This window comes from Triplophysa dalaica, chromosome 13 (assembly GCF_015846415.1).
Source record: "Triplophysa dalaica isolate WHDGS20190420 chromosome 13, ASM1584641v1, whole genome shotgun sequence".
Classification (NCBI taxonomy): Eukaryota; Metazoa; Chordata; class Actinopteri; order Cypriniformes; family Nemacheilidae; genus Triplophysa; species Triplophysa dalaica.
Genome location: NC_079554.1, coordinates 21,273,460 through 21,301,052, shown reverse-complemented (window position 1 = coordinate 21,301,052; position 27,593 = coordinate 21,273,460). Strand labels below are relative to the sequence as shown.

The following is a 27,593-nucleotide window of genomic DNA, read 5'->3' as shown; positions in this document are numbered from 1 at the left end:
GTGGTAGAAAATCTCTCTTAATTGTCATAAGCGGCACAACAATTGGAAGGCTTTTTTCTTTACATACAACCTATTCATTCTGCTACATTTTTCACTCAAAACTAAATGTTTCCATTGTGTAAAATGGTTTATCTTCTAAATGACAGTAATACTGTGACACACCCACAGCTGTTCGTCCTATAGACACTATGTGGTGATTTTTGTTTTTTCAAATAGGTGTTTTCTTAATACTGTATATTAAAATGCCAATCATAAATGAATGATATCTAGTTGCCTTAATGAGTTTAAACAGTGGAAATTATATTCTAAGTAATAAAAACTCAAGATTAAACAAATTGTTTGTATATTGAAATTATTTAGGATATCAACAAACACCTAAATCAGCTTCAACATTACTAAAGTTTAAAACTGATCTATCTAACTCTTTTAATTTTTAACCATATGATTGTTTTTTCTCTTTCTACTGGACTGTGACATGAGGGTAAATCACATCCATTTTAAGACTGAAATGTTTCGTTTTTATCTGTTATTATTGGTTACATGAATGCGACATTGTGAATTGCCTCTTTACAAGTAAACTGAAGTTGAATGGAATGACATTCTCAGCAGTGAAAACCAAATTCAGGGACTCTGGGACCAGGGGGAAATCTACCTCACGCTCTCTCTCTCTCTCTCTCTCTCTCTCTCTCTCTCTCTCTCTCTGATGTTTCTTTTAGCAGGTATTCTCTGGTTTGGCTCAGTCTGAGTTTCTCCAGACTGTAGTCATGGAATCAGACATTTATTTATGGCCCGCAGCGACTCTTTCAGTCTGATCACCTCGGGACTCATCGGACTGTTGATCGGATGACAGATTTAATGATGTTTTCCCCTGATGTTTCATATTCACTGCTGTTATTGGGAATATCGTGTCTGGCTGTGTTCACCAAGAGTTCTCAGGAGTTCTCAGGTACTTGAGCATCACCATCACCTTTATTCATGCATGTAATAGTTATACTGTATGGAATGATACAAACGCATGTTTTTGCCTTTTAAATGTTCTCAAGTTCCTGCACGCTTAGTTCATATGACCAGTTTGTACTGTGATCATTTCACTTTAATGATGTTTCAAACGCGGGTTATAAGATCTTATAGATTTCACGCGTTGTTTGTTCTCTTGTTTTTGCGCGGATTTGAGTGAATGTGAAACATTGTAACAGATCGTTTCGCGGGAACTTCCGTGACCGACGCGATCAAAGGAGTAATGTGTGCGCGCGCTCACTGGGTATTATCTTGATCACACACATCTCACAAAATGATTTATATGAGCAAATAGAATACACGAGAGCGTGAGAGCACTGGTTTTATGGACACAAATTGTTTATATTCGTGTGGAAAAGAAACAGGGTTGTGATGGAGGTTTGATAAAGACGAGGTTACAAATCAGAAATGAAACTTTTTTGTCATGAGTGTTGTCATGTTGTGTTTTAATCAGAAATAGTTGTCATTCTGAGTTATATCTCATCTGTGTGGGGGATTGTGGTGCCTGCATGTGTTTCTTCTAATTAACTCAAATGCTCTTTAGAGGAAAAAAAAGACTTTTGTTCTTTGGACCACCACCAGGAGGCTTTTATTGCTTTAGCCATGAGTTGTAGATGAATATATTTATAGCAGATTAAAGTAATCCACGTATAGAGCTTTTCACAAAACATCACATTTCAAAAGAGTTTAAGAAAAGTTATGAAGCCTGCGGTGAACAGGTGTGGAAAATAATTCACAACTTCATAATGGATCAAAAACACCCTTTGTTTTCTTGTAGCCCAATGTAGTTTCTTTTGATCCTTCATGGGACAAGGTATAACCTGCTTCAGTCAGGATCAAAGACATTCACTCCGTCCTTAAAAAAGAAATATTACCTAAAAGGCAGAAACACACCGAAGTCTTTCATAAAAAAACCTCTGCTGGTTCAGACCACGACCGGACCGGAGGTGTCCCGAGCTGAGAGCCTTTAGAATGTCTGCTTGATTGACAGATGCTTGAAGAGACTGACAGCAGTTGTCGATAGATACGAAGCATCTGTTGCTCAGCAACGGCCTGTACATCTGTTCTAGAGGAACCTCGTGCCTTTGTGTGTGTGCTGTGTTTTATCTCAGTTAATTGGCTTCACACACACACACACGCATTTAGATTCATTGAATGTGTGTTCACTACAGTGTAAGTGGTCATAAAGCTGTGGGCGGGGCTTGTTGAGGCGCTGAATGGGATGTGCGCCTGTTAAAGGGTCAAGGGGTCAACTGGGGTCAAACCATTTGATGGATCCTTATCCACCATTAAAACTAGAGGAATGCCTCTGTCTTTCATTCATGTGTTTAGCTCTTAAAGTCACCATGAAATGACTTTTTTAGGTTCGCTTGGATTAGTAATTTTTCTACCGAATGTTACTTTACAGAAGAAGAAAATAATGTGCACACTTTGATATACTTTTTGTGAGATTTGTAAATGATTGAAATCAGAGATGTTTAAAATTTTTAAAAAGCCAAAAGGTTGAAGGTGTGTGTGTGTGTGTTAGAGAGAGAGAGAGAGAGAGAGAGAGAGAGAGCTTTCTTAGGACTTGGTTCCGGAGGTGGAACTTGAAACCCCTGCTATGTGTTTGTAGAAAAGACCCCCACCACACACACACACACACTTCAAGAATCCTTATCCCCCTTCAGACCCCTCACACACACACACACACACACACAGTTTTCCTACATTTTATTCTTTGTTCATTTGTGGTGCTAACTGAAACCTTGAATTGTGTTGCAGTGTGGTTTATGATTGACCTTACATTAATTTGAACACAGTTACATCAAAGGAGGGAAGTGGAACCGGAATCATAGAGACCCGGGGGCCCTTAGTAAGCACACGCTCACAACACTCTTCCAGCGGCTTAGCAAAACACCTTAGCAACCACATACCAACGCCCTAGTTGTCACGTGTGAACTAGCTCAGATACACACATATCTGCCAAAAATTCCAGCATTTACTTTCCTGGTTCAGGCTAGTTTATGATGGTTTGTGTTGGTTGACCAGTAGGTCTTCATGATATTGAAGAAAAACGTGATATCTTGCTAAAAAATGCGAGGTGCAATACTATAATCAAGATAAGAAGAGTTTGGTTCCAAAATGAGATAAATCAGTTTAAAAAAAATCATGTTTTTTATTATTTTATCATTTTCTTATTGTGTTAGTTAACTGTGTATTTTTAGGTATCATGGCTTTACAAACCAACTGCAATTTGATTGATATTAGATGGAATGCATGTTAGAAAAACATGTTATAAAAAAATATGTTAGAACCAAACTCTTCGTATATATTTATGCGCCGCTGCCATTATAATGAATGAAGAGCAATGCAACGCTCAATATGGCCTTCCAGGAAAAAATCCAGTCGTCAATCGTCAAAAACTGACGATTCTCTAGGTCGTGGTAGATGCCAGGTACATGCGTAGTAGCTGAAGCGACTTTGAAAAACTTGATTTTAGAGGTAATTTAAGCTCATCGAACAAAAGTAATGTCACAGTCTATAATCAGGTTCAATCATAAATTACAAAAATATGCTTGTAACAAGGAAGGCTTAACGTAAACGGACTTTGTTATAATGCTTAAAGTTTTTTAAATCTATTCAAATTATATGAATAAAATATTGAAAAGCTTTATATTTTATTTTGATATCTGAATCGATCTAAAACTCTTTGCCATGTGCAACTTGAAGTAATAAAATGCTTTCATTATTGCGTAGTCACATTCGAAATATTCCAATCATTTTGATATATCTTGAAGCCAGATTAACAAGAATGATTTGGTAGTGAAGCTGTAAGAAAACATGAAGTCTGGTGAGAAAACGTTTTCGATCAAACCAACATCCCATGCTGGGGATGCATCCAAAACACAATTTTCATTTTAGCTTTAATAACTCCTTGTAATTTGTCTCAATGACTGGTTTACACACACACACACACACACACACACACACACACTTACACACACAGTGTCAGGTGAGGTGTCTAAACAGATCCTGTGGTTGACATGTTATGTCTGCGGCAGAACGCTGAACATCAGATGTGCAGACACACCAGAGCGTCTGATCATGTGATAGATCTCAATCATCTCCGATAGAAATAAACTCATCTGTCCGTACATGTTCATCATGCTGATTTATGTTCACGTGAATGTTATTGCTCGCAGGTTGCTCTTTCTTAGCTCAGATGTTTTGAAGTTTTAACTTCTCTGATGATTTTCACAGAATTCCTTTTGAGAAATAAAAAACAGATTATACAAAAGAAGGACACAAGTTCAGACAGTTTGAGAGATTTGTAAGGGACAGTTCACCGCAAAATACATATTCAGTATTTATTCAATCTCATGTGGTTAAAAACCTGTATGTGACTCGTCTGTGGAACACAATAGAAGATATTTTGAGAAACGTCTCAGTGGGTTTGTGTTCATACAATGGAATTCAGAGTTGTTTTGCTCTACAGCTTCAATTGTTTTCTTTTGTGTTGTGCAAAAGAAAGTCATACAGGTTTGGATAACATGACATGGAATTTCATTTTTGTGGGGTTGCTTTAAAAATCATTTTGTGTGTTTGTGTTGAGATCCATTGGCTTTAGTGTATGGCTTTGTCCAATTGGTGCACAGTTTAGGACATTGATAAGATCTTTTCTGAAACTCAAGAGACACATATGAGATTACGAATAAAGTAGTGCTGAAATCTAGAAAACAAAAGGCAGATGATAGAGAGATAAATAAACAGAGAGAGAGAGAGAGAGAGAGAGAGAGATGAGCTTGTGTTCTCTCTCTGTGTAGCTTACAAAACTGTAAAGACGTCTAGACAAAAAACAGCAGAATAATTGAACTTTACTGTATTTCATTCCTTAAGGTTCATCGCTTATATGTGAAAAACAGAATTTGTCGTTCTGTATTTTACTGCAACCTGTTTTGGTTTTGCAAATCACTGGTTCATGCAGTGCCACAGTTGTTTATTGTGTAGCAGTTCTGTACAACAACACCTTAGAAAAACGTTTAGCTGCTTAGTCAAATCATACAAAAGTTAAAATGACATCTTATCATTTAGGCAGGAGTGTGTTCACATTCAGTATTGTTTTATCCGACAGACCTGAGGACAGTTCTACCGTGTATGTCTTTGTGTAGGAATCAGACAGGACTCAGACATGGGTGTGACAGGTGTTTGCGTGACGGAAAGAACAACATGCGCTGAATAGTTTGATGAATCCGCTGACACCTTTAGAGATGATTTAGGCTTAAACACAAGAATGGAGGAGATTCCAGAGATTCAGAGGAGTGGCTGAGGATCAGAAGACAACAAGTTTTATGTGGATGTATATGCCTCACTAAACGCCGTCCTATGATGAACACACTGAGCTTGTTCTTCTGTGTTTCATGAGGAATAAAATCAGTATAGAGGCTTTTTTTAGGGGAACTGTTTCTTTAAACATGAGATCCAGCTGCATGTGAATAAAGCCCTTCAGCTGATCTGTGTTTAAACTGCTAATCTCTCTCTCTCTCTCTCTCTCTCTCTCTAAATATTTCAATATTTCAATTTCAAGGTACTTTATTGACATGAGAATGTAATAAAAAATTTAAGTTTCTCTCTCTCCTTTCCTCTCTCTCTCTGTCTCTCTCTCAATTTCAGTTTTCAATTTCAGTTTGCTTTATTGGCATCTCTCTCTCTCTCTCTCTCTCTCTCTCTCAATTTTCAATTTATGTGTGCATCATTGGCATCTCTCTCTCTCTCTCTCTGTCTCTCTCCATCTCTGTCTCTCTCTCCATCACTCTCTCTCTCTCCATCTCTCTCTCTCTCTCTCTCTCTCTCTCTCCATCTCTCTCTCTCCCTCTAAATTTAAATTTTCAATTTATGTGTGCATCGTTGGCATCTCTCTCTCTCTCTCCCTCTCTCTCCCTCTCTCTGTTTCCTGATCTCTGAGGTCAAGTGTCAATGTTGAACCCAAGGTCACATCCTGAGGTTAATTCGGTTTTAGAATAAATGGAGTGCTTTGAGCTTTGATGCGTTTAGTTAACCAGTGTCTGTCCCTCAGGCCTCTGTCAGATGTGTGTGTGGTTTTCACTGGATGATGAAGTTTTACCACCGGCTGCGTCCGGGTTGAGGGAACTCCTCTCTGTGTCCGCTCAGTTCTGCCGTATCGTTTTGCAGAGACGTCGTGGGCCTCAGTGAAGAAGGTTCAGTGCTGCTTCTGTGAATCACGCTGTGGTCTATCTGAAGATTAACGGCCGTGGTTTGGCTCGAATTACTTCTTAAGCATGTGTTAATTCCTCCAGTGAAGGGGAATAAAGTTTTAGCGTCTAGTGAATGTTTGCACAGTTTGATTGATGGAAGTGAATGAAGCAGGAGAAATGTTGTTTTGTGTAACATGCTGCATATAAAACACAATATTTCTGAAATGTTTTGTGTCTTTTTTTGTTCAGTGGTTGGTTTCTGAAAGTTTTTTTCTAAGACAAGCTTGAGAAAGAATGCAGCACACTCACACACACACACACACATACACACAGCTCACCTTTCACATATAACATAGAACATGTGTGTGTGTGTGTGCATGTGCATCTGCAGACATGTGGAATTTACCCCTCATCCCTCTCCACCAATCACAGAGTAGCATTTTTCAAACAGAGGGAAACCCCAGCCCAAAGAATCTCACCTCTCTCTCTCTCTCTCTCTCTCTCTCTATCTGCATCTGTTTCTTGGCATCTTTGAAACAACTCCTGTTCTTGGGTCGTGTTGTAATGTATCCTCAGGTCACATGACAAAGCCTTCATGACCGTTGGCGGTCACATGATCAGCAATAGAGGCTCTAGACTTGTTGGACTCTATACAGCGCCGCAAAGTACCGCGATGTCATCCTTTGATGTCATCCGCCTGTCGGTTCATAAAGGCGAAAAAGGCCTTTTGATGAACAGTCTACTCACACTATCATACAAAGTAAATAAATCTGCATACTACGTGCATGTCACGTGACCTCACTGTTTGATCTGGATGATGCAAGCATGCAATAGAGGACTTACCTTGGATGCTTTAAATACTTCAGTAGGGATACATTTTATTACGGTAAAAGTTTTATTACGGTAAAAGTTTTGTAACCATCTTTTTCAACTGCATTCATTTAGTTTTTAATACAAATACAATAGTTAAACTGGAGTAGATTTGTTGTGAGAATGCTTTTTAGTAAAGACCAAATAAAACCATACAGGCACTTCTAAACATTATAAGGTTGTTTTGTTATTTGTATCAATATTAACAAAAATTGATCATATTTAATGGAATAAACTACATCAGTGTTGTTGTGAGGTTCTGATTTATTATTCTCTCGTGTTTATTGTTGTGTACAGGACAGGTGAACCTCCACCTGAGCTTTGAGCTTAAACTTTACACCGTTTCATATCCTCACGAGCAGCGTCTATCGAGGCCCTTCTCTGATTGGAGATCTGACGCAGGTGTTTCCTGTCATCCGAGCCGTGATAGGTGAAAAAAGCTGTCAATCAGCGGATGGAATGTTGGCTTCTCTCTGAGAACAATAGCATGAGGAGTTGTGTTCTGAACCCTAAAGCGCTGTATGAATCCGGTGCGGATTGAACAGTATTTCTTTTCATAAGCCGTGGAATGGACCTTTCTGTGGTCCACTATCTTATTACATTCCTCTCTAGAATACTCAATTCTGATTGGTCGGTGGTGGCATTCAGTTATCAGATATGTTTTTATGGTAATCCATAAATTGTCAAATTAAAGGATGTGTGCATGCATTCCATTTCCTACATAGTTGAGCAAATTTCCAATTCAACGTCATCTTCATTTATTTATTTAATAGTCATGTGTTGATTAATGTAAGAAACGTCTTTAGGTGATGCACCACGCATCTACATCATACGTTTATTGTCTGATGATATTCAGCTCAGGTTTGGAAGTCTATTACGACACGCAATATCAGTTATGGAAACTCCTGTCCTAGAGATTTTTTTTATGACACAATCACTCACAGCATCTCGGATGAATGACGTATTTAGGAAAGGTAAACATGCGTTTCCTCTTCCTCTTAGCCCCGCCCCTTTTTCCTGTGGGTCTTGTCTGAGGTCAGCATGGTGATGTGTGTTGCTATAGTGACAGATGAATGGAACTGTTTGCTTTGCTCTCATTAGACTAATAGATGTTGGAGGCCTTCAGCGTGTGTGTGCCTGCGTGAGTGTGTGTGTTTGTTTTAAAGTATTTCATGAGCTTTAAAAAGTACTCCTGAAATCTGACTGATTCAACAAATGTTGTGTCTCGTGTTTTTAATACATAAGCCATTTGAGCCAGAGGTGTGAGCTAGATTTGACTTTTATGAATAAATGCGGTTGATGTTTTCACATGATGAAGGGACCACCACAGTGTCGGGGTCTTCTGGGTGGATGTTATTTGTCCAAGTCGGAAGAGCCGACCATTACTTTAATGTAATGGTAAGTCTCTATATGGCTTGAGGTTTGTGTGTGTGTGTGTGTGTGTGTGTGAAAGCTTAGGTGGTCCAGTGGCTACAGGTCTGAACTGGTTGTGTATATTGAGGTAATGTTTGAGGCTTTGTGTGTTTCTGTGTTTACATTGTTCTCTTGCTGAACAGAAATGACATCACTCAGCATGGCTGTTTGTGTGTGTGTGTCTGTTAAAACACCTCTTCCTTTTTTTGCAACTTCATGTACAGAAAGTAAAAGCACTATCTACTTAACACTAAGCTTAAATTATTTCATATATTATTCAAATGTTGAATATTTGTATAATCGTGTGTGTGTGTATGTAAGAAGTGTGTTTTTGTTTTTTCTTACGTTCTACATTTTTTTATTTTATGATTTTAGACTATACTGGGTTTGCTTGTCTTAAGGCTAAAACACACTACACGACTTTGGCTGAGATTTTACACCAGATTTTCAGGCTGGTCTTGCTGGAGAAAGTCTGTGCCAGTCTGCAGATTGGTTCAGTTAGTGTGTTTCTATCTGAAACTTTCAAATATGATAGAAAAATGTATTAATGGATTCCAGCCATTAATAAATCCGTGTTAAATTAAAACAACATTTTCACTTTTGAAAATCATTGTGACATCATTCAATATCGTGTCACTTTATATCCGAACAGGATGTTTTTCCACTCGTTCTACGTTAAATTAATGGGGACAGATATGTTATCCACATAGAAAGTTATTGTGTAGTTACTGTTTATTGGCCCAATAATGGTTGCCGTAGTAACAGTCTCACCCTGTTATCTCTCTGTGGAAGGTTATCTGTCCCGTGTGCTGAGGAATTATACTGAACAGGCGTGTGACGGAGACTTCCTGACTCTTCAGTGTCCGCCCAGAACGTCGGTCACGGTTCAATCCGCATTCTACGGCAGAGGAGACTCCGCCCACTCACCGCAGTGCCCGTCCACTTATAGCAGCGCTGGGACACATTTAGTGAATGACATCACTTCCTGTCATGTGTCAACATCTCTGCAGGTATGTATACGTACATGTTAATTATTAATTTTAGTTTGTAAAGACAATTAGGTGTTTATAGGACTGCAGATTTTTTGCAATGTTAGACAAGGAATATGTACTGATTGTAGTTAGTGAATTTCCTAAATATTTGAGTGTCATGTATATGTATGTACAGAGGCAGACAGCGTACACACGCATGATTTACGACCGCACACTTTCTAACCACACACTGTAAACACACACACGCAGAGGCCGGAGTACAATTACACAGAGAGTGTTTTCATGCCCACAGGGAAGAAATCTACTGATGGAAAGCTGAATAAAAGAGCTCTCTCTCTCTCTCTCTCTCTCTCTCTCTCTTTCATCCTGTCTCTCTGCAGAAGATGCTGGATGAATGTGAAGACAGAAGAAGCTGTCAGGTTCTTGTCAACAGTCGTTTGTTCGGGACGGATCCGTGTCCAGCCGTCAGCAAATACCTCAGCGTGCAGTACAAGTGCCGACCGAGTGAGTTCTGGTGTTCAGTGGACACGTCTGTCGCGTCTGTGCGTCTTTTTGGGGTTTGTTAGCCGAGCAAAGAGAAAGCGGTCCATTTCAGACCACGCAGATCTGTAAAATAACGCCCTGCTGCTCATGCTTTCTATGAAACTCGGTCACACACAGATTTATGTGAAAGGGATATTTCAGTGTATAATTTTCTTTCTTAGGAATACTTTCTAGATAAATTTTGGATCGATGTAATACCTGTGTGTGTTGAGTTTCCCAAAAGATCAAATCACATCTTCCAGAAATAGCTTGTTTGTGATAAACGCTGTTTCAAACTACCGTGTTTGTGTGTTTTCTCTAGACGAGTATAAGAGTAAAGTTGTGTGTGATGGTGAGCGTTTGAGGTTGGGCTGTAAGACCGGGATGCAAATCGCCGTTTACTCCGCCATGTTCGGCCGCACGCAGCGCGGCACACTAGAATGTCCTCCACACCACATGAGGGCGCCATCTGTAGGTAAGAACGCCTCACTCTTGACAAACATATGTTACTTTAATCCGTTTAAGTAAAAATATTGAAAGAGAGTAACACTAAGCTGTCTATTTTGATCTGTTGGTGTCTCACACATTTAATAGGCTAACTTAAAAACACACGCCTCGTTGCACCTGCGCAGGTGCAAACTGACATCACATCAGGTGCTCGGTTTCATCCGTACATTTCTCCTGTTTGTACATGTTTGTATGTGTGCGTGTGGAATACGATGCCCTCAGTTTGTATTATTGTTACTGTCACAACATCAGAGGAGTGATGGGTTTTGTGCCAGTGTGTGTGTGTGTGTGTGTGTGTGTGTCTAAGGTGTTCTGTAGAAAACAACACACGCACATGTTTGAATTCAAGGAAATTTCTCGGATGTGTGGGAGGAAATTCATCCAGATAGACACAGTCTTTATGTCTTTAGATGACGGGCGTCTGATCTCATCTCCTCTTACGCTGCTGGAGGCTATGTGTGTGTGTGCACACATGTGCGTGTGTGTGTGTGCAATGGATACACACACTAGATACTATTGTCACGTCAGTACCCACGCAGTGAGAAGGCAGGAATAAACTCAGTGATGTGTGTGTTGTGTTTGTATTGTGTGAGGGATGTGGCTCTAGGTGACTTCTGCTATTTGTTGTGTGTTTTGTGGAGTTGTTGGGTGTGTCCACCGGGAGAGCAAATGTACCAGATTGAGGGGTCGAGACCTGCATTTGATCCATTCACGTGACCACTTCTTTTATTTTGTTGTAGAGGCTTATTTACACTGAATCTCTATGGACTCATTTACAACATTTGCTTATCGATGAAGCGCACAGTGTGTTTCACTTGTGTACAGAAAAACAAAGTCATGGACCGAAAAAATCCTTCAAAAACTTTTTTTTCAGAATAGAATTGCAGTAGATTATAAGAATCATTCTTACTTTAATCGTATTTAAATATTTGTACCTGTTCAAACGGTTAAGTTAAATAATTCTACTTGGTTTTATAGAGTGTACAACAACAAGTTTACGTACACACATTGCGTAAAAATACTTTCATTTTCTAATAATAGGCAGTTATTATAACCTTATTTCTTAACTGACTCTCAGATGATGCGTTCACCGATTCATCTGTCTAAGCCCCTCCTTTCTGTCAAACTACTCTGTTCTGATTGGTCAGATGGTCAATTCTGCTGTGATTGGTCTACTACGTTAAGATGCAAATTCCACCCTGTCTGTCTGTCTGTCTATCTGTCTTTATTTGTCTGTCTGTCTATCTTTCTGTCTGTCTTTTCTGTTCGTCTATGTGTCTATATTTGTCCATCAGCTTGTCTGTCTTGTCTGTCTGTCTGTCTGTCTATCTGTCTTTATTTGTCTGTCTGTCTGTCTATCTTTCTGTCTGTCTTTTCTGTTCGTCTATGTGTCTATATTTGTCCATCAGCTTGTCTGTCTTTATGTCTGTCTGTCTGTCTATCTATATTTCTGTCCATCTATCTGTCTATTTATTTGTCTGTCTGTCTGTCTTTTCGGTTTGTCTATCAGTCTATATTTGTCTGTCTGTCCTTCTATATATCTGTGTATTTATCTGTAAGACGTCCATCTATATGTCTGTCTATCTCTCAGTCTATTTATCTATGTGTCTGTCAGTCTGTCTGTCTGTGTATTTATCTGTCTGTCTGTCTTTCTTTCTGTCTGTCTGTCTATCTATCTGTCCATATTTGTCTGTATCTCTGTTTATATATTTGTGTATTTATCTGTAAGTTTGTCTGTCTGTCTGTCAATCTATATTTCTGTCTATCTATCTGTCTATTTATCTACGTGTCAGTCTGTCTGTCTGTCTGTCTGTCTGTCTGTCTGTCTGTCTTTATATGTCTGTTTATATATCTGTCTATTTATCTATGTGTCTGTCAGTCTGTCTGTCTGTCTGTGTATTTATCTGTCTGTCTGTCTGTCTGTCTTTCTTTCTGTCTGTGTGTCTGTCTGTCTATCTATCAGTCCATATTTGTCTGTATATATTTATATATTCGTGTATTTATCTGTAAGTCTGTCTGTCAATCTATATTTCTGTCTATCTATCTGTCTATTTATCTATGTGTCTGTCAGTCTGTCTGTCTGTCTGTCTTTATATGTCTGTTTATATATCCGTCTATTTATCTGTATGTCTGTCTGTCTGTCTGTCAGTCTTTCTGTCTATCTCTCTGTATATCTGTCTATTATTGATATGTCTATGTCTGCCTGTCTGTCTTTTGTAGTGAATGTCATATTGTTTTATTTTGATTATTTTAATGTATAGTCTTATGTATGGTTAAAGCAGAATTATATCTGATATCTGATATAGCAATTTTGATCCGATCACAGTTTTCACTTCTGTTATTTCAATACTACAATAACGATTTCTAATCTAAAAAAACAAGATTGCAACAAAAATGTTTGGTCTCTGTAGACGTCTGTAGAATTCCCACACCCTGTATTTACCCCTCTTAGAGCTGTGAACCCAGTGTAGAGCATCTCTTTTGGAAGGTCTGAAGGTCACCGCCTCTCTTACGTGGATCCAGTTTCTGGTTGTGCAGCAGGCAGCGGAACCGTTAGATTCTCAGAGATGCAGATGTGTTATGATCAGTGTGTAACAGGTGATGTGTCTCAGCAGACCTGTCAATAGTTTCCTCATCTTTAACTTAGACAGAACTGGTTGTTAGGGCTCTTCATGAATCAGATCTGTATCAGCGAGAATATCTTCATTTACCATCACGGCCCTGTGACTTTTGACCTCCGGCATTTGTTAAAGCCATCAGTCCTGAGGTAAAGGGACACGTCTCCGGTCGTCAGATCTCACCCTCCTCTTCTCTGTTTCTCTCATGAATGAGTGATAGTGTGTCAGGTCTTTGGCTTGTGTTAATGGATCGGTAAATGGTCCATCACATTTAGACTGTGGGGGTGTTTTTCTTTTTTTCATAAGTCTGGTACTTTGTTGCCATACGGTGTTCTAGTTCACATGGCTAGCAAAGTAACAGCGTCAGATGATTTGCGGCGTCAATCTGTGTTTGTGTGTATAAGATTGAATGTTATGTGAATATTTTGGCATGTCCTGTTTTGGCATGTGACTGCAGTTTCTTCCGCCCCCACAGAATCCCTGAAATCGAGTGTTAAAGACATAATGACACGCAGACGACAGGCCCAGACATGAGGGGTCTCTCTCTCTCTCTCTCTCTCTCTCTCTCTCTCTCTATTACATACATATATACACACACACACACACACACACTCATGTACACAATCTGTCTCTCTCTCTTACACATGCAAACACACTAGCATACACACCAACACTAATACAATCTTATCTCATTTCAGACTGCTCTTCAGACGTTGCTCTGCAGGTGATGACATCACGTTGCCAGGGGAAACGCACCTGTGTGGTCCGGGCCTCAACGCAAGAGTTTGGAGACCCCTGTTACCGTGGCACCCGCAAATACCTCAGTGTGATCCACACCTGTGGTGAGTTCACTTTATACTCTATTTCTTTATTAACACTGCAATGTCTAATCACACACATGTACATGTGCCGCTCTACGTAGTGTTTCAAACCATCTGATACAATTCTCAAAAAGTATTTTATTAATTTTTTACTGCAGCGTTTAATCGTCGAGTGCTGGAATGTGTTTATACAATTTTACATCATGAAGGTAAAGAACTTTTATGCACAAAGAGTCACAAACATCTCTCTGACCAATAGAGGGCAGTAATGACTTACTGTAAACTTAATATTTGTTTTAATCGTCCACAATATTTTAAGACCCCTTTTATATTTTGTAACCGATGAAATATTCTCTAGCTTGGCATAACTTGAAAGATGCAAAGGCTATTTGCCTATTTTATTTCGTAATGCTTAGTCTTATTTACGGTCATTTTAAGGCATCTTGAGGCCTCCTCAGATGTTTGTTGAGGTTGTCGGTTGAGAAAACCAACACGGAAACGATTCATTGTTCACACGTTGTTTATTGCATATCTGTCTTTTATTAGTTGTCATTAACGCATTCCCATCTGCACCTGCTGATTGTCACAAACCGTTTATAAAATATTCTGACTAATCTGCTTGTTTCTGAACACAAAACGTTTCTGTTGGGTGTAACAATGTGGTCGCTAAAATGTTCTGGTGTGGTTTAATGGGTTTCTATGCGGTTGTTTCATAAGTCTCAGAGGTATAAAGCACTCAGATTCATTCTGTAGTGTTGGTCTGTGGGATTTTAAAAGATCATAAATTGAAGTTGATTGTTTAGAAGAGTAAAACACACCTCTGCGTTTTATTCACGTGTGTAACACAAACATGAAGGATGACTTTAACATGATGCTAGCCTCATCAAACACCAGTCATACAGTTTTACTTTTGTGTCACATATCTGTCATTTATCAGGATTTCAGCATTTATTTTTCAGTGTAGTTGAGTTTTTATCAGTGAAACACACCGAGCAAACATCTCTGTGATAACATCGGAGGGATTTTCATGATTTAATCTGTTTCCTAATGATGACACATACAGTCACATGAATCCAGTTGGTTTGTGTTATTGCAAACGTTAGATAACAAAACAAGTAACTTGGCTCACTGTGTGAGTGGGCTTGTTTTTATATCCCGGAGGGGACCTAAACCTGAACGCTCACCAACGCATAGGGACTCATGTCATCGTGGGGACCAAAATTGTGGTCCCCGTGGGCAAAAAAGCTTATAAATCATACAGAACAATATTTTAAAACTCAAAAATGCAAAAGGTTTCTAAGATCTTTAGGTTTAGGGGTAGAGGACAAAATAAACAGTTTGTACAGTATGAAAATCATAACAACTACAGACTGTCCCCATGGAGATAATAAACCAGACAGTGTGTGCGTGTGTGTGTGTGTTTGTGTGTGTGTGTATGGTGTGTCTATGCATCGCATCATTTGAAGTACTCAGACCAGACAAAACCCTTTCTTTTGTTGGACTTGACATTCCTGTGTGGACAAAATACACATAAATAGTGTGTATTGAAATTTGTTTGTGTTCCGGGCCTTCATTTAGATCAACTCTGTGTGAAGAGAGCATTTTAATAGTTCGGGGGTTTCTGTTCTTGTTTTTATACCTAGTGTGCGATTTTTAGTTTCACAAGTGAAAATAAATGTGAACGTAACCGTGACTAATGTTCTCAAAACCACTGACTACATTCGTCTGTGGAGAAACAGACAGAAGCGAGTGACATCACGTGACCAGACAAAAACGAGAGAAAGAGAGAGAGAAAATAGAGTTTTTGTGGTTTATTGCGGCACGCCATTGCCCTTAAAAGGCAGCGAATCTGCGTCTGTATGAGCCAGACGGACAGACAGACGTGTTTCACACACTCAGATCTGTGCTGTCCTTTCTGTGTGATTGTTTGGAGACACACAAAAGGAACGAAGTGTTTTATCCGGTGCTCCGGATCTTGAGTGTGACATGCATGTTCACACACGTGACGTGTAGCTGGGTCTGCGAGGGTGTGGCTGGGGTCAGAGGTCAACTGCATACCTGCAGGTCAGCCAATAGGAAGACGAATGCTTTGGTCCAGCGCTGCCTGTGTCAGAAACCACACACAAGGATTGTTTGTGCTGTCATTAACACTCTCCCTCTTTCTGTCTCTTGCGGTGATGGATTGAGGCTTTTGCCTTCCTGGAGATACTCTTGGGTTTGAAATTGTGAGGATGCAATTTGTACAACTCACACATTTAAACACAAACACACGTTATTTTTCATAAAAATGTTTGTTTTTCTCACACTTTTGTGTTTGTGAACTGGACCTGTATGTCCCGGTCAGAAAGCTTCTCAGCTAACAGGGCGTTCTCTTATATTTAGTTATATTAGTTCTCTTGTATATAACTAAAAGGAAAAGGTTTGTGCAGTGCCATTAAAAAACATTTTAACATGATGTAACTTTGCTAAACAGTTTAAACGTTGTTCTAACATTGTGTGCGGACGTTTAAAATGAATAGGGAATGTAAGTCATATTTTCATACAGCATTTCTGTTTTTAAGATTGAAGATCTGAGGGTAAGACAGTGAAAAAATAAATACTTAAGGCATAGTCAGAATATGTACGAATAAATCGTTCATGTGTCCTATGGTAGAAAACAAAGTGTAAACTTTTTTATATCATTAATATTTATATTTACATATAAAATAGCATAAGAGAGGTGTGTTAGTTTTTTTTCTAACTTTTGCAGACACACCATTGGACAAATTTGAATAATTGCAGTCTTTTTATTTTAGCAAAATGAGAGTTTTAAACGACTGTGATATAAACGTTTTCAATATGTTCTTCATCATATGTGTTCCTTTTCATTTAGAAGCAGTATTTAACTTTTGGTAGATTATAAAGTTAATCTTCTATTGGTGTGTTTTTTTAACTTCTGGATCAAAGTTCTCTTAGATTTAAATAAAGTAAGTTGAGTGTAAAAGCACAGAGCAAGAGAAAGAGAGAGAGATTTAAAGTCACAGTCTCCACTGAATGAGTCTCTTATGTCACTTCCTGTTTCGTTTTCCTCACATTGTCTTTCACACACACACACACACACACACACACACACACACGCACACTGAAACATACTCGCTCACATCCACACACCCCCTCCCGCCCGTCTCGCCGTGTCTCTGGCGGGCTGAACATGAGATGTGTGTGTTTACGCTCAGCGTTCAGTGAGGTGGTCACTGCTGCTCTCTGGAAAACGTGAATCGAGGGACGCTTGAGGAGGAGCGTTGTGAAGTTTAACATTCTTAAAGAGACAGTCGGGCTTTCATTAGAAGAGTTTTGGGACACACGTGTGCACAGGTACCTGAAGAGAGAAAGTGTGTGTGGAACAGATTTTCAACAGCATGTGTGTAAGTGTGTTTCTGCTTTCATTGTGTGAATTTTAGCTAATGATATGTATATTTATGTATAGAGAGAGGTGTGTTTAGTTAAAGATCAACAGACACACACTTGAATTTGATTTCATATTTTTACAAACCAGTTCAAGCTTTGTCATATTCACTTTTGGTTTCTGGCAACTCTTTCCTCTTACAATCCGTCGTTTTGTTTTCTTTCTCTTCACGTTGTTCCCTTGGTTTAAACCCCCCGGGTCATGTTGAACGTGTTTCTCTCGAAGGAATGACGGCTGGAACAGATGGAGTTAGTTGTAGCAGATGTTTTATTTTGGTCTCTCTCTCTCTCTCTTTCACTCCATCATACGCAGCTTTAAAAACAGTGAGCTCTGATCTGATGGGCTATTCTTATGTCATGTCCAGGAAACGCTGTGCCTTGGATGGTCTTTTGCCTGTTTAAAGAGCAGAATAAAATACAAGATGCGCCAGACGGTCAGAAGTCTAATAGCATGAGACACAATCTTTATGTCTCTTATTGTCAGCTGTTGTTGACATTTCACTGATGTTTACGTGACGAAATGAACAGAGATGAGCCGGTTTAAAATGAGTCTATAATTGTTTATTATTTATTGTGTGATGTTTGTCTGTAAGTGTTATATATATAATAGTTGTTTTTAGTCATTCACTGTCTCTCACACGCAAAGAGCTTTATATGGGCACCAAAATCCATTTGTGTCCACACAAGTGTGTATTTGTGGGTAGGGGCTTGTACAGAGAGAGAGCGAGAGAGAGAAAGAGAGAGCGAGAGAGAGAGAGAGAGAGAGAGAGAGAGAGAGAGAGAGAAAGAGAGAGAGAGGGGAATATTTGAAGCACACAGTGTTTTTATTGGCCAGACGTGTGCCTATTAACTCTAATTTGTCTGGAGAGAGTGAGAGTTTTGACACACACAGCTTTATTTTTAATGGTGTGAGATGAGAGCACACAGGGGCTTATGAATGATGTTTACTGTAAACAGATGCTTTGAATTGTTTAACTCCTGAACTCCGATTTCTTCACGGAAAGGAATTGCATTTTTACAACCCTGTGTTATTAGCCAAAAGGTGTTTTTCAGTGTTTAATTCCTATTAAATTTGATTTTACAAGACCTCTGACCTCAGAGTTTACAACAGTGGCTTTCAGACACCAATAAGAGTTTTGTTCAACACATTTCGCACAATTACCTCCAATGCAAAGTCAACAGATTAGATTTGCATCCAGACATAATGAGGTCACAGCTCACTGACTTCAGACCTGCCCTGCGACCCCTATCTGTCCTTAATAGTTATATGAAATCATTTTTGTTTAAAGGAGCAATGCTGTGATTTTATCGGCAATCCATCCCCCCACTATGCGGAGCACTTACGAAGCACTACGGTGGCTGAAACAGGACAAACATGTTGTAATGTAAACATGCTTTGCCGAAGGAGAAACTGTATTTACCAAACATGCTCTGTAGTTTGTCCTTGTAGGGATACTTTTGAAATAACATGATGAATTCCATGCAACAGGACCCGCGTTGTTAAAGTGGCCATATTTCGTGAATACGTGTTTTTCTGTGTCTTTGTTGTGTTATTAGTTGCCCATGCATGTATTAGACACATAAAATTGCAAAAATGCCACAAATCTACCTCAGTTTGTGGTATGAGTTGACTAGGACCGTCAAAATTTTAAGATGGGCGTACCTGTCAGTACAATTGCTTTGTAACCTGATGTTCCAAATATGGTAAGAGGCATTACATTTCTATGACACGCTTGCAGTATTCGACCAATCACTATGCACTGGCCAATCATACCACACCTCGCTTTTCATAGCGATGAGCTTGGTAAAAAATCTGCACGTTTCAGAGAGGCGGAGCAAAGAGGAGATAAAACATGCTCCGTATGTGGAAAATACAGCGTTTTTGAACTTTAAAACGTGTATACACATTGCATTACATCTAAAACTAACGATAATATTTGTTTAAACCATGTCATATGACTCCTTTAAAGATAGAAATAGCTCATTCTAAAGTAATAAAAACAGAAAGGTTCATTAGGTAAGTTCTTTATACACCTATTGTAGTTATGTATATTATATTGCATTTCTGTCAATAGATCCTTCAAAAAATGTTGTTAGGTGATTGTTATCAATCACATCGTGTATCTAGATCAGGGATTTTCAAACTGGGGTCCGGGGACCCCTAGGGGGCTCCAGAAGGTTCCAAGGGGTCCCCCAGAAAAATGATAAAAGTCCACAGTGTTTATCTGCTTTTTTTGCTATTGTTAGTCTCCAGAATTGTTTATATGTGAATCTTTCTAGCGAGTTTTTCTCACTATAGTTTCATTTTTGGGACTCATAGTGAAATTTTTGCAGACTATTTAGGTTTGGAAACAACGTGTTGTCTTTATAATATCCTATTTACTATTTATATTACACATTTTTAATGTTTCTTTACACAGAAAAAAAATATATATTTTAGAAAAGGGGGTCCAAAAATTGTCCGTAGGGTGTGAGTGCGTGAGTGAATGAGTGAGTGTGTGTGCCCTGCGATGGGTTGGCACTCCATCCAGGGTGTATCCTGCCTTGATGCCCGATGACTCCTGAGATAGGCACAGGCTCCCCGTGACCCGAGGTAGTTCGGATAAGCGGTAGAAAATGGATGGATGGAAAAGGGGGTCCCTCACAAAAGGTTAATCATATATGGGGTCCTTGGGATCATACAGATCAAACTGCTTGTATCTGTTACAAAGACATGTGAAGCAACACTTTACATCTCATTCTCATCCGATTCTTTTGTGCATAACTTTTTGTTTACAGGCGGGTGAAGCCTGTGTGTTTGTGTCTGTATTGTAATCACGGGCCTGTCAGCAGTGTCAGCACAAACAGTGTGTGTGTGTATCATTATCTGTACCAGGCTTTGAATTCAGTTACAATACCGTAACGTGACTGTATGTTTGTTCAGGTGGATCTTCATAGAGAAAGGACTGTCCCTCCCTATCTCTCTCTCTCTCGCTTTCAATTTTCCTCTGTTTCTGCATGGTGTGTATGAAAACATTCTGTGGACTTCATGAAATGTATGTGTATATAATTTTGCCTTACTATAGAAAGTGTAAAACCCTGCAGAAATGATCCATATATATAAAGAAAGTAATGTCTTCTCTTAGAAAAATGAAAGGTATTCACCCTTGTGTCCTTCATAACCTGTATCTGACTCTTTCTTCTGTAAAACACATAATGAGATATTTTGAGAAATGTCTCTGTGGTTTTGTGTCCATACCATTAAAGTCATTGGGGTTTAATGCTGTTTGATTATCAACATTCTTCAAAATATCTCATTTTGTGTTCTTAAGGAAATAGACAGCCATTAAGGTTTGGAAAAAATGGCGGGTGAATAGATGATGAACACATTTTTTTTGGGGGTGAACCGTCATATGGAACATTTTGAAAGTGATTTTCACACCTGTTAACTTTTTTTCTGTGACAGACGTTCCTCTTTGATTTCTCCCACTCAGTCTTAGCTGTTTTTAATTTGCTCTTATGATGTATGTCTCTTCTTTCAAGTATAAGCTGAACATGTATGTGCTCGTGTCCACACTAAAACTCCTTTATGAGTGTGCGTTGGTGGGGGGTATCCTTGCACTCAAATAGGGTCTTCCACCACAGCATGAGAGGGATCAGGAAGGAATTTCGGGAATTCCCAGAATGTATTCCTGCCAGACACCGTGCCTGGTGAAACTGACTGTAGGTCAGTACAGTGAAATCTGACTCTGAATGCGTCAGGCTCGTAAACCGTCTCCGTGTTTTTACCCTTTCCAGAAAGGCATTTATTGGATGAATCATGTGCAGAAACTAAAGCAAGACAATAAGATCTGGGCACACACACATTTATTTTTAGTTAGCCATCAACAAACATTGAAACATCTCTCAATGAGGTTGAGTTTTCATGTTAGGATCTATCATTAGCTTTCTAACTTAAATTTTTGGCTCTCTGTTTCTATGCACAGAGCATCATTTTGTTTGATCAGTCGAACATTGCAACATTATGTGATTTACGTAAGGGATAATCCACAGCTAGCCATGCATTAAAGGATTTAAATGCCTTTGTGAAGTGCATTAAGATCATTAAATGCACTGCCAGCCGTGGATTATCCCGCTTATACCATGGTCATTAGCCAAGCTAAAACTTTTATCGATGCTTACGTGCAATACAATTTTTGATCAGACAGGTGAAATTTATTTTTTCATTTAATAATTATCTTGTTGATATATATTATCTTTGCAGGAACCTGTGCGTTAAACGGTCCTTCCAGCCAATTAGAATCGAGTGTTTAAACAGACCATGTTATAAATGTATTCATCTGACAGACACTGTTCGTTTTAATGTAAAAGATTCTCGATTTGTTGTAAAAAGGTTCAAAGACTTCATAAGTACCCAAAATGACGATGAAAGGATAGTAACATCATTACATATATTTCCATCATATGTAAATTTTCTGACGTCAGATGGTATGACTTGATGTGATGAAAACACATTTGCAGTTTGGTTGGTATTTGACACAGCTCACAGTGACAGACTTTCACTGTAAGGAGACGGCCAGGAATGTGTCTGTCATGCAGGGAGTTTAAAATGATACACAAGAACAAACATCACAGAATTAAAGACACGCTGACCGAGACTAAACTCTATTAAACAATAACATATTAAACTCAAGCCAACATCTCCTACACCTGCTCTAATAAATGAGTGGGAATAAAACACACACACATATCCATGAGATTGCTGGAGTTATTAATAGTTGTCTTTATTTTAGTATCGAGGGCCCAGCTGTCTCACAACTCTACACATCATGAGTGAAGTGTGTCTGTTTGCAGCGTACATCCATGTTTGCACATACAGTAACACAATTGCACTGTACCGGAGAACACACACACACTCTGATGACAGCATTTATTCCATGTTATTTTTTTGTCTTTGTTTAGCTTTGTGTTATTTGTGTTTATTACACGGCTCATTGGAATGCTTGATTCCGATTGGCCAGAATTAGCAGAATTTTGCAACATTTGCAGGTTCGTTATTCCCAGATAACAATCTCTCAAAAATAATTTTGACAGGTTTTTTGGCTAATTAATCTTTTAATAACATATATGACATTGTATTTACAAATGATAAAACCAAATTGCGTATTCGTGACATTTGAACATCGTTTCTTACCTTAAAACCGAAAGTAAACGGCATTTCCTTGTCAAAATGATCTTAAAAATATTTCAAAATCACATTTTACGTGCAGTTTTTTTCTTATGTGTCAAGTAGCTGTGTAATAAGCCGGATAATGTAAAAGCAGCCGGCTGTTATCACAAACTAAACCCCTACGGTGTGAGTCAAGACTGATCACGCTGTCGGGCTTATTTCTGCGATAACAACCGGTTGCCTAAACATTATTCCTTATACTGACGTTTTGAACTCTAATTTCTGTATTGTTTATTTAAGCTCTGACTTGTGAACTTTGGTTTTTTGGCACGTCTGAGCAGTGTTTGAGATCTCATTTTAAACTCTAGAGGACATTTCTGGGGTGTTTTTATCAAGGAATGAAAAGGTCAAATCTGTAGTCTCAGCCGAGCTACATTAAATCTTATTGCTGGATGTCCAAGACCAACTATTGGGAAGAAATCTCATTTGTGACTTTATATTGTGTTGCTCTCTTGTTTTTCATTCTTTTTTTCTTTTAGAAGTAATAACTGTTATTAGCATACTCATACACACACGCTTTTGAATACAGACACATAAATATACATATGCCCACATGTGCCTCCAATTACCCTAAATCAGTAAGCTGTAATTGCTCCAAGGGCATTACACACTCACACACACAAACATACACACAATGATTAATGTGTTAGTCTGTGATTTCATTCTGCAGACCTGACTAAAAGAATAAAAATCTGCGGTGTGTGTTTGCGCGTGCGTGTGTGTGTGTGTGTGTGTGTGTGTCAGTTTTCTGTGAGGGTTTTGGGAACAGAATATACAGCGTGTACATATAAGTTGTCTACTAAAAGTCCCCATGATGTATTACAACAAACAAGTTTCTAAGTTTTTTTTTTCTGATCAAGCAGCATTGTTTGTGCAACTATTCTATATTATATGAATAATATTTATATAAAAATGTATAAAATATTGGGCAATTCCGTAAAGTGTCCGCTTCTACCTTTAAGATTTAACTACAGTATCACAGATGTCAACATTCGGTGGTTGAAAAACCCATGTGAGGTCTCTCTTGGAGATGATTTAGTCCCGTAAAGTGCCATTTTCAGGAGTGTCCCATCCAAAACAGTACATATTGACAGTTAAAATTAAATAAATATTTTATGTTAATGAAGAGTCATCACTTCTCCATTTGTTGGGTATTATTGCTTCTGGTTTGTGCATTTTAATTTACAGAAATCTTACAAAGCTTGTCGCCAAGTGACATCCATAACATTCATAATCCATAATGCATGTTTATTTCCCTTTTTTAAAATAGAAAGCTTGAACATTATTCTGATGTTTAGAATCTATCAACAAAGGTTTAGCTAAATATAAACAGATGGTTCAGTATATTGGTAACAGTGTCACATCCATAAAGCTGGAATTGCCCTACTAATATTCATTTATATATTTTATTTACATAATTAATCAAAAGGCACTTAAAATATTCCACCAAAATATCCAGAAATCATATTTGACAGCTGTTTCTTTTCTCCGCTTTCCGATCGGCTTGTACTCTGCCGAGTGTCGTTTGTGAATAAATTTAGCTTTTGTTTCACTGTTTATACCGCACAAGGACAAACTTGTATGTGTGTTTTGGATGGACTCGATCATTTCTGTGGCCACATCACAGGCAGAAGGAATCTTGGCTCTTGTGCATTACTGCGTTTGTGTGTGCAGAGGTTGATTTATGAAGTGATTTTACGGGAAATCGACAAATAAAGCGTTTCTTTCTCTCTCTCTCTCTCTCTCTCTCTTTAGTCCCAAAGAAACTCCTGCAGGAATCCATTTCCAGGCATCCGTCGTTCCCCTCCCCCCCATCTATGCCTCATGACCCCAATGTGGTGGGAGACAGTGCCCCTCCTGACGGGACCCCGCCTCTGACCTCTGACACAGCACCAGGTATGAACCCGACACAACCTCACAACTCTAATCCCGAATCTGGTCCTATAAATAATTCACTTTATCCGGAGAGATCTTTACACGGAGAAAGAGATCCGGGAAATTGGGTCATTCTCACAAACGTGGACCCCTTGACTTTATCAGGGGAATAATGGAAGAAACTGATCTGGAGTCAGTCATGAAAAACAACACGCAAACACAATCCTGCAGTGAACTTTGATGGATGCTGATAGTTGCCATAGCTACAACTGTGTTTAACCGTACCATAGAAATCAGATTTAGACCCACAATGTCTTTACTGTGAACATAAATGTTGTTTTAAGGACGAGCCGTGTCTAGATGACTGTACAAAATGCTCCATCATAAAACAAAATTGATATTCCAAATCTTCTCGGTCATTTGACACACAAGCTCTCGTGTGACTTCAGAAGGCCTGGATTCACTTGAAGTGTTTTGTTAAGGTCCCATGATTCTTGTTTAATTCAGATCAGATTAAATGAATGATTTCACCGCAGGGAAGTCGACACGAGGCCGGACCTCCGGACCATATTCAGAAGAGACGGATCTGTCCGCAAAAGGAAATAAAGAAAGTGAACCGATCCCGACCATCTCCACGATGACCCGACCGGTCATGAATCTCATCAGCAGCATGCTGTCAGCTTACACCTACATCACAGGTGACTCGCATAAAGAATTAATACTAAATGCTAAGTGTATTTTGCGTTACTCATGAACTGCATTGTGACGTGTGTTGCTCTGTTGTGACACGTGATGTCATTTTGTCTCGGCAGGACACCCGGAGCGTTGTGCACTGTATTTCATGTGCGGCGTGTGCGTTGGACTCTTCGTGACACTCTTCGCGCTGGTGGTCCAAATCTCCTGCCGTACGGACTTTAAACCGCGTCACGCAGTCGGCAAGAAACGCCCGAGACCCGCGAACTCCGACAGCGACACTCTGGACTCTGATTCCGACTGGGACACGCGCTCTGACCTCTCGGCCCGCCGGCAACGGCGCTTCGAGCGCACGCTCAATACGAACGTCTTCGCGTCAGCCGAGGAGCTTGAGCGAGCACAGCGATTGGAGGAGAGAGAGCGAATCATACGAGAAATATGGATGAACGGACAGCCGGATGTCCCCGGGACTCGCAGCCTGAATCGCTACTATTAAAGCGCTGCATGTGGTTGGGAGATGTGGTTTTCGGTCAGCTGGAAGCAGCTAATGCGTGACATGGTGGAAATAAGCTCTTCTTTACAGCATGCTTTATCCGTGTGCTGGGGTGAAAGGTCAAGTGCACCTGACCCTTGGATTGATGCTGAAGCTGAGGCTCATGGGAGATCCATTTAAAGACTCTAGGAGTCTGTAGGCAGCTCTGAAAGGCGTGATAAGCTTTAAGCACTGTGATTGGTTCTTCACTTCGCCTGTCAAACAGTGAAGACCGGCTTCTGTAGAGAGAGACGCTGTACATTTACACTTTTAAAAATATAATGAATTACGTGCCTTACACAAACTATACAGTGGCCCCCAAAAATGTAAACGGATACTTGGAGTATATTTGTATATTTTAGGCCACCGTGTGTGTATAATATATAGATATATCAGGGTTGAGCAATTCAGAATGGGAGATTTATTTCCGTTTAACTTCCTGAGTTGACACTAGAATTAAATTGTTTTGCGGTTAAAATCAGGTTAAATTTTTTTAATTTAATACACATTAAATCAAAACTCAGTTATCATTTCAGTTCGGAATTATCCTACAACCCTGATATTGTCGTGTTCACTCAGTTTATGTGTTCACAGGGCCCGTATTCAGGAAAATGTTCTTAAGGCAAAATATTAAGAATCATTTTCTTCTTAAGGATATTTTGAGAATCAGGCCCCGGGACTCTTATTTTGGCATTTGTATTGCACGCTTGATGTTTTTGATTTCATTGTTCCTGTGTTTGATTTGTTTGTCTGTTCATCATTTGTTGATCCGTAACCATAGAAACAAATGATAAGAGATAAACAATGAGAACACAGACACAGAAACCAAATATTAATATCAAAATAAGAGTTTTGGTGAACGCATAAACGTGACAGATATATAAACCTTTTTCATTTTGAGATATATATATATATATACACACCCAAAAGTGTGGTAAAATCATCTCATCCTTTGTAAAATATATTTTGATATTTAAACATTCTGTTGTTGATGTTTCTATTTTTGAATAAGATATTTTATACTGTGGCAAAGCTTGCCTGATTGCTCAGGGACGCAATCCAAGTGTTTTTTCTGTTAAAGCTTCTGTTCCTAAAATAGGATGAAAGCCCTTCAAGTGTTCCTGCATAGATGCAGCTGTAACCTCAAAGAGGTGATTTATAACCCATAATGCACAGCAGTGTCGTGCCTTAAACTCAGAAGATGAAATCTGCCAACACAAGCAGTGGTGAATGATGTTTATAGATTGATCGCTCTATGCACGTGAAAGGCTTTCTGTTTGTTACGACCGGTTAATGTGTTACAGACATTTTTGTTACATGATGGATCAGAATCCAATGAATATTCATTGAAATGACCCCGAGCATCTGTCTGTGCACTCTTAAACACACCGGTGTTCTTCAGAACCTTACACAAATAATCCATAAACAACTAAGAGCTCTTTAGGGCAGATACAGCCTAAGATTTCTTTAAGATTTTTGTATTGTGTCAAATATGCAATGGGTATTGGAACATTTATTTTTAAGAGTGCGTTATTTTTATATGTTTTATATATTTTGTTTTATTTCTTCAAAATACGCCCAGAAAAATACATGAAGTGACCCAAATGTTTGTTTGTATGATTTTGAGGATTGTTTTGTACCGATTGTTTAATAACACAAAACAGAATGTTTATGTTTACTGCTGCTTCAGTAATATTTCAGCAAGATCAACTTAAGAGAAATATAGCTCATGTATACAGCAGGATATTTGGGAGTTTTTTATAGGGAAACGTCCACCACTGCCTTAATCTGAGACTGACTGTTGTTGTGCGTTGATTGAATAAAGTGCATTGAGAAGAGTGAACGTGTAGCGCCATCTGTTGGTGAACGAGCATTATTCGACTCA

The 27,593-nt window shown here is 39.0% G+C and overlaps 1 protein-coding gene across 3 annotated transcripts; it reads left to right on the top strand.

Moving 5' to 3' along the window:
* The first annotated feature begins 727 nt into the window (after positions 1–727).
* Positions 728–27,563, top strand: LOC130434260 (protein eva-1 homolog A). 3 transcript variants are annotated; one of them, XM_056764289.1, is made up of 8 exons: positions 728–946; positions 9,288–9,505; positions 9,868–9,991; positions 10,332–10,484; positions 13,833–13,976; positions 24,364–24,504; positions 25,020–25,181; positions 25,296–27,563. In XM_056764289.1, exons 1-8 carry the CDS (start codon positions 844–846, stop codon positions 25,670–25,672), a joined length of 1,422 nt encoding a protein of 473 aa, XP_056620267.1. In that variant the 5' UTR covers positions 728–843; the 3' UTR covers positions 25,673–27,563. The 3 variants fall into 3 exon arrangements, with proteins under 3 accessions (XP_056620267.1, XP_056620270.1, XP_056620268.1); XM_056764292.1 differs by lacking the exons at positions 728–946; positions 9,288–9,505; positions 9,868–9,991; positions 10,332–10,484; positions 13,833–13,976 and adding an exon at positions 17,127–17,309 and having other exon boundaries at positions 25,296–27,527; XM_056764290.1 differs by lacking the exons at positions 728–946; positions 9,288–9,505; positions 9,868–9,991; positions 10,332–10,484; positions 13,833–13,976 and adding an exon at positions 17,127–17,359 and having other exon boundaries at positions 25,296–27,527.
* The last annotated feature ends 30 nt before the right edge of the window (positions 27,564–27,593 follow it).